The sequence below is a fragment of the Electrophorus electricus genome, chromosome 15 (assembly GCF_041902795.1).
Source record: "Electrophorus electricus isolate QZ-2024a chromosome 15, ASM4190279v1, whole genome shotgun sequence".
In the NCBI taxonomy this organism is placed as follows: Eukaryota; Metazoa; Chordata; class Actinopteri; order Gymnotiformes; family Gymnotidae; genus Electrophorus; species Electrophorus electricus.
In genome coordinates, this window is record NC_137511.1 from 12,185,166 (window position 1) to 12,192,500 (window position 7,335).

Genomic DNA, 7,335 nt, shown 5'->3' on the forward strand with positions numbered 1-7,335 from the left:
TGCACTGCTTATAATTTCAGCAGTCAATCACTACTGATACAGGGATTTAGTACAAAACTCAGAGTGTCTGCAAAACCATATTTTCAGATTTGCCTAAATGTGTATTATGATGGTCTTGGAAGCACATAGACTAGATGTACTGTTATCATATGCACTAATAAAATAAGATGAATTCATCTGACATATAAAGGTATCACAACTTACACAAGGAATCACAGATCATGAAGCACAATCATATAATCTAACCAAGGCCTCTTGTAACCATTTTATTTTAGTAATGTTTTCTCTTTATACAGGTTAATGACCTTAGACAGGTGAAGCATTGTTTTGGGAATATGAATGTTTTGAGAAGCACCTGAGACCCTATTATACCTATCACCTCAAGGGGTCGGTTTCTGGACATAGATTAAACATCTTGGACTAAACTGCACTAAATTCCAATTGAGAGTCACCATTGAAAATTAATTTTAGATTTAGGCTTAATCTGGATGTGGGAAAATGTCTGTAAACATAGTAGATGATGGATGCAACTGTTGCATGCACATGTGTTGATGAAGCATTAACACTTCCTCTTCCTCTTCTTCTTCTTCTTCTTCTTCTTCTTCTTCTTCATCTTAATACAGGCGTGTATAAAGATCGATACAGTATATTATTCACAAAAATGTCAATCGATCGATTTCTTTTGCAAAACGTAAAAGTCGCCCATTACGTGTTACTGTTTCTTCCTGTGCAGTGTACAGGGTGTTAAGGGTGATTCAGGTTTTAATTATGAGTTCCGTTAATCTGATCTCAGTGCATTAAGCGCTGCCGGAGTTCCTTATCCTATTGTCACATTAGAGTAGGCTTGCAGGAAGAGCAATCCATGAAGACCTAGTTAAAGCTCGCTCATGCACACGCACGTTATCTTGCAAGCGCGAAGGTGTGTAGTCTGTTCGTTTGTACTGCAACGTGAATATGAGAGTAGAACGCCCCCTTCCAGCTAAACGCGAGGTCCTGTGAGCTCTATTACTACCTTGAGTTTGAGAGTCGGCTGAGTTAAAATTGGAGCTCTCCCGTAGAGCGCCGACCTTGCTCACTGTGTGCGCACGTTTAGTCCCATTCAGTTTTGCTTTTTCTTCGCAGGATCAGATGAGCGGATCCATCATGTCGTGGGATACGAGACGCGTCTGAAAGCTTTTCCGGGAAGGTAAAGAACGTTGAAGTGCTTTTATGGAGGTTCGTGGGGCGCAACGAAACATCGATTGAAGTGGTCACACTGAGGAATTTATTCGAATTTTTATATGTTTGGTGTGTGGTCCTGCATGGATTTTAGTTTGGTTTGAAATGCGCATCATGTCTTCAAGATAAATCTACTATGTGTCTGATTTGGAGAGTACCTTGTGGAAGGTGTGCACCAGGAAAGAGACTGGGTGGACTCAACATCTGCAATTGATCGCTGTATTTCTGTGCGCAATGTACCTGGAATGAAGATAAAACATGGATTTTATGTGGGAAATATTTATCATTCTTCAAGCTAATTTCATCGTTTGTACAACAGGTAATATTACACAGAATATTACACGATATTCGGTGTATTTTATTTTATATTTATATGTAAAAAATGTTAAGTTAAAATGCATGCATAGACTACATTTTGCAAATACTCTTGAAATGTTTTGATACTTCATACTAAACTAAATTGGAAATAGTTTTTAAAAAATAACTGCTGCTTTAAATCATACATTCGATTAGATTGGGGGGATGGTCAAAGTCACTCACTTCAGTGGAACGGTCTAAAATATCCGGATATCAATTGACTAAAGAGAATAACCTAAGAGAATGCAATCGTTTTAAATACTTACATAATTAATACATCTTGCTGTCCTTTTACTGCTTTACCTACTTTCGCATTGTTGGACAACTGACGATAAGCAACACGTCACCTTTTGATCTTTGGCCGTGACGCAATCAGATTATTTATTATATATATATATATATATATATATATGAAATCTTAATAAGGCGTTCTGAAGTTGTGCGTAATAGACCCTTCCCACTGTTAACTCAGCCGAGTGATTAGACCGCTACTCTAGCATCCTTACCTTACCTCTTAAGAAGTTGCTTTTGGGATTCTTTGGGGATTCTTAGTTCGGCAAGTGTTAGTGCAATTGAAAGCCAAACGTACAAATATTTTCCATTAATGCTAACGATAGTTGTTCACCCTAGACGCGACAGAGAGCAATTAAAGTTACTTTGCCGTGGTCACATAATTGCAAAGCTGCACCGCATTAATATTAGATTGAGATGTTGCCTTATCCGACAAATTGCATTGCACTGAAAAGAGAACAACATGCATTAACTGAAATCACTGAAACTAAATATTTGCAAGGCGCGCAATAAACAAGAGTAACGAGCGAATACTTTTGATTAAATGAACCGAGACACGTTGTCTAGTTCAAGTTTCCTGAAGAATCCACCCACACTGCGACTTCAAATATTAATGGCACTGCCACGCCAAAATAACCGTATAATGTGTTGGATTGGGAGTGAGACTTTTAGAGAGTAGAAATCAGAATATTGGTTTAACAAAATCAGTAAACCCAATATTCGACGCGTGTGTGTGTGTGTGTGTGTGTGTGTGTGTGTGTGTGTGTGTGTGTGTGTGTGAGAGAGAGAGAGAGAGAGAGAGAGAGAGAGAGAGAGAGAGAGAGAGAGCACATTAGTTTATTTATTTATTTCTTATTTAATTTTGATTGACGATCGAGGTTGCGTCACATGACATAACCAACTCCGTAACCCCCCAATAAATAAATAAATAAATATTTCATGGTGTCCTTCGTTTTGTACACTGAGGTTGTCTGGTGAAACAGTGCAGTTGTTGAAAGATTGGAAATGATCGAATATTTACAATAATGTAAGGTGCACTCACTTTTGTGTAAGTTAGGGTGAATATTTTAATGATAATAACTTGCGACTCATTAGTATGTTAGAGACTATTGTAGGAAATTGATGGGTTTCTCCAAGCTTTTCTTGACTCCTCTGCACGAGGTGTAGAAAGCCAGTGTGCTACACGTCTTCATTCCTTTATGTGCTTTATTCACTTCAAACCTCAGAGCCATTCATATTTTTGACTTCTCACCACTGACTCTTAAAAAGCAGCGGAGCAGAAATTAGATTGAATTGTATAATATAGAAGCTACTTAAGTGTAACAGGCCATGAAGAAGTTAGATATACTGAGTCTTTTTGAAAAGTGAACATGCTTACCTCTTGACCTTTTCACCTTTATTCACTGTATTCTTTGGAACACTGTTACAGACTTCAGGCAGCCTTCCTATACCACAATATTGTAGAGGGATGTAAATGTCTTGTGGTCTTTGTGGAGTAGCTAAGTGGGTCATACTTCAGTCTAGTACTTAATTTTCATTAACAGGGAGGCCTTTCAGAATGGTTTGCATTTTAACCTGCCATCAGACACTTTCTTTTCAATGTTATGCAGTTTTGGCATTTGTTCTACACTTTTAATACTGTGTTTTCTATGCATGTGACAGCTTCCTTGATACAAGCTTTTTGGTTTCACCTCAGGAGCTGTGGGGGCTGTGGAAGTTCATACAGTGAAAAAAGACAGTTGGTAGTAACAGTCAACACATTGTAACAAAGGAACGTTTATTCTGTGATATGGGCTTTGTGAAAATGAACAAAAAAGACCTGGTAGCTGGAGAGTTGGTTCCCTGGCATTAGAACCTGTATTCTTTAGTGATCTACTGAATGTGGGATTTTTATATCACTACAGTAGAAGACTTTCTGTATTTGGTGAAGTTAAGTTATATGAATGAGCTGCGTTGTACTTTTTTATATTAAAGGACATGTAATAAGTTATCCCCTTTAAATATAATATCCTAATCCAGCATCACATTGTCCCCCGCAAGGTTCATTGTGCATGAATAAATCCATACAGATGTGTTTGCGCATGTTGATGCAGATTTAGTAAAGGCACTAGGTAATTTTCTCTGAGTTTGTTACACAGAAATGTATTCCTAGTGTAAATAAAGGCACTTGCAACATCCTGACTGATAATCATTCCTTTTTGGTCTCTTTTAGATCCACATTCCATCTGCTGAACAGAGCTATTGTCTGCAGACCACTTTGATGGCATCCAGTAAACATTGGCATTTAAAACATAGATGATATTAATTTTGTACAGCTAAACAATCATACATTAGCTGTCAGCCCCTTTGCACCATGCACTAGACTTTATAATGGAATGCATGGATTGTGACTCCCTATTGCAAATAGAATGTGTTCATAATGATGTAGCAGTTATTCACATAATAACTTCTTTAGCTAAATATGCTTCCTAGACTCAGTCACCCTCATTTGTCTCTTAGATAACCCTTAGTACTACAAGTATTTAGATCTTAAGACTAAGTAAAGCCAGTTTGACTGCATGAATTCAACATGGCAGAAACAGAGAAATTCTGCTTGGTCATGTCTCTGTGGTTAAATGATTTATGGGAACAAAATGACTGGCTTACAAAAAAAAATGCTGTCTTTCTACTAAATTAGATGATGGCAGTAATTGTTCAGACAATGTTGCTGCCCAGAAAACTGAGGCCAAGAAGTCTGAGATCTTTGATACACAGGCCCTGGGTGTGATCTCAACTGGTGACTGTTGTCACTGTGACCTCGAGCCATCTGAAGATGCCCTTCTGCATGTGCTGAAGTATTGTGCTCCAGGTTGCTTTACAAGATTTTCTCAGTAGTTGTTTTAAACCATATTTCAAGTTTCATACAACATTTGATTTAAGTTGTCAATAACGGATCAGGTATCTTCAGGGCAGTGCTTCAGAAGTCTCCCACAGAGTTTAGTTGCTTCCCTAATCTGACTCACCTGATCCAGCTAACCGAGCTCTACAGCAGCATCCAGAAGCAATACATGTTAGATAAGGTGTGGAACTTAACTCCCTGCATGGTAGCTCCACAGGAGTGAAGGGAAGATGTGAGGTGGATTAAGGTTGCTAGGAGAACTTCTGGTGTGACATTTGTTGTGATTTCCCCTGAAGACAATGTTTTGTATTTAATTTGTCATGCAGCAAAAATATGAATATTGTCTATTAAACATGGGAAACAATGTAAGAGAAGTTGGATGTTCAACAATGATTTAAACAAAATACCTTGAAAAAGAAGAACTAGTAGCATGCCTGGCCTTAACTAGGTCACTTTTTCCATGGTAGTTTTCTTCATGTCTGGATTCTTTATAACTATGCCCTGACATTTTGAGGCACTTGTAAGGGAAATTAATCATTTAATGCAGTCAGCCCATTACTCCTGGGTACCTTTATTAATTACAACTAAATACTGTCTCAAAATCTGCTAAAGAGCAGCTCTTGCTTCTATAAAGAGAAGCATTTACATTTGCATGATGAAGAGAATAGTTTTGCTTTCATGGTAGCTAAATAATAACGTATATCAATTTTAAATGCACAACTTATGCTTTCTCTTTTATGTTCTTACATTCTTACATAGCTGTAGGAAGCTTAGTGAATTTTCTCCTTATATATATTAAGCTATACCTTTGAGGAAATAAATTGAATAGTCTGACTAATTTGCATATTTCTGTGCAATTTACTGCTATGTAAAAAGTAGTTTAAGTAGCTCTACAACTAAAATATATGAGCTTCATTCCTTTGGACCCCTAAAGCAAAACCACAGAAGCATTAAATGGAAATATGAAGTAATGGCTTTATATGTTACAATCACTATATGTAAAATGATTTGCTCTACCTGTCCTTAATCCTGAGTATCTCAGAGAGAACATTTCATTGCATTTAATTGTCATAGCCCATTCATTAAAACATGTCTAAGCTGGCTATTGCAAAATACTAGTAAATAACCAGAGCCAAAGTCAGCACAATCTGCATGCTCTTAATGGCAGCAGTGAACCTTTCTTTAATGAATTTACAGTTGTAAACAACTGTGAACAAGCTGCTGCTGATGATAGCATGCTGGTGAACAGTGCTGGGTGCCTTCCACGCTCATTTGTATAGACTCAATCATGTGCTGGGTATCATGAGCTTAGAGCAGCACTGCACCATGCCAGGCAGACGCTGCCTTTGGGGCAGCTAGTGGCTCATAGACCATGATGCCTGTAAGCATGCATGCCCAGGAAGTGAGGCCACAAGATAGTGATCTTAAACCTGTCTGGATGGGCTTCTGTGCTAGTTCATGTGAGGTCTGGAGTATGATATGAGTACTTAAGTAACGTATGGATCTGGTGCAGCACCAAAGGGCAGTAAACTCATAAGCAAGCATTGACGACTGTAGTATGGAGGAAATCACTACAGCTGGGCCATACACATGTGTGCATGGATTTCCAGTGCAGTGAGCAAGCATGCTTAGTAGAGAGCATACTGTGCAGGTCCTGAGGTGATCTGTACCACTGCTCTGACACTCATGTAATTTTGACATCACGTAAATTATAATGTGTTTGTTCAATGTGAGGTAGGTTCATGTTACTCTCTGACTGCACCCTGCTATTAGACTATGACATTCTTCAGGGAGTTATATTTAATGTTTTCCCCTTTATGTAACATTTTTTCCTTAACCTTTCTCCCACTATTAAAAAATAATCTTGTTTAGATGATCTCACTGTACTGGCAAGTCCAACAGATGTTTAAAGTTTGATTTCAGGGCTGTTCAGCACCAAACAGGAGCGTCTGGATCGTTTGTCTTATGGCTGTTCTGCATGCTTTGACTTGACTGAAAGTGTCCTGGGGGCACAAGGCCTGAAAGAGTGCCCTAGTGCAGCTGTATCCATAATACAGTGACACAAACAGGGCTGGATGAGAGATAATTATCTCATAAGTCAGTAAGCACAGCTGTTGGCAAGGTCAAGTTTCTGTTATAGCCAAGGTTTGCAACATTTCCTTCTACTGCATGGATGAACTGCTGCATTGCTTAACTCATGTAATGAATACTAATAGTCAACTACTGCAATTAGTTTCAAGCAAAGTGCTTATTTACCACATTACTTTGTTTTTACAGAATCTACTATGTGGCCAGTGTATTAAAGGCTCTAGAGAGAATGCTTTCCTTTTATTTCAAATTCAGATCCTGCTGATGTTTTGTTTGTTGTTCCAGGACTTTGTCTAAGTCTTGCAAAGTATGTATTGGATATTTCCACTGGCAGTGTTGATTTTAAAAAATGAATGTTAATGAGTTTCTGATCTGTTGACCCTCACTCTGAAGCACATCCACAGCTTTGCTGCCTTTGCGCTTCAGCTTGATTATGCTGTTCTCAATAAGTAAACTGCCGGGAAGTTACACCGTTTATAAAATATCGAGGCGCCAACAAACAC

General features: G+C 38.3%; 1 protein-coding gene across 1 annotated transcript in view; it reads left to right on the forward strand.

Annotated features, from left to right (window-relative positions):
* Positions 1–966: 966 nt before the first annotated feature.
* ca10a (carbonic anhydrase 10 (inactive)a) overlaps positions 967–7,335 on the forward strand; it is a 90,275-nt gene continuing 83,906 nt past the window's right edge. Inside the window, exon 1 of the mRNA XM_027008373.3 lies at positions 967–1,537. Coding sequence (XP_026864174.1) covers positions 1,477–1,537 — 61 coding nt within the window. The 5' untranslated portion in view covers positions 967–1,476. The remainder of the gene's footprint in view (positions 1,538–7,335) is intronic.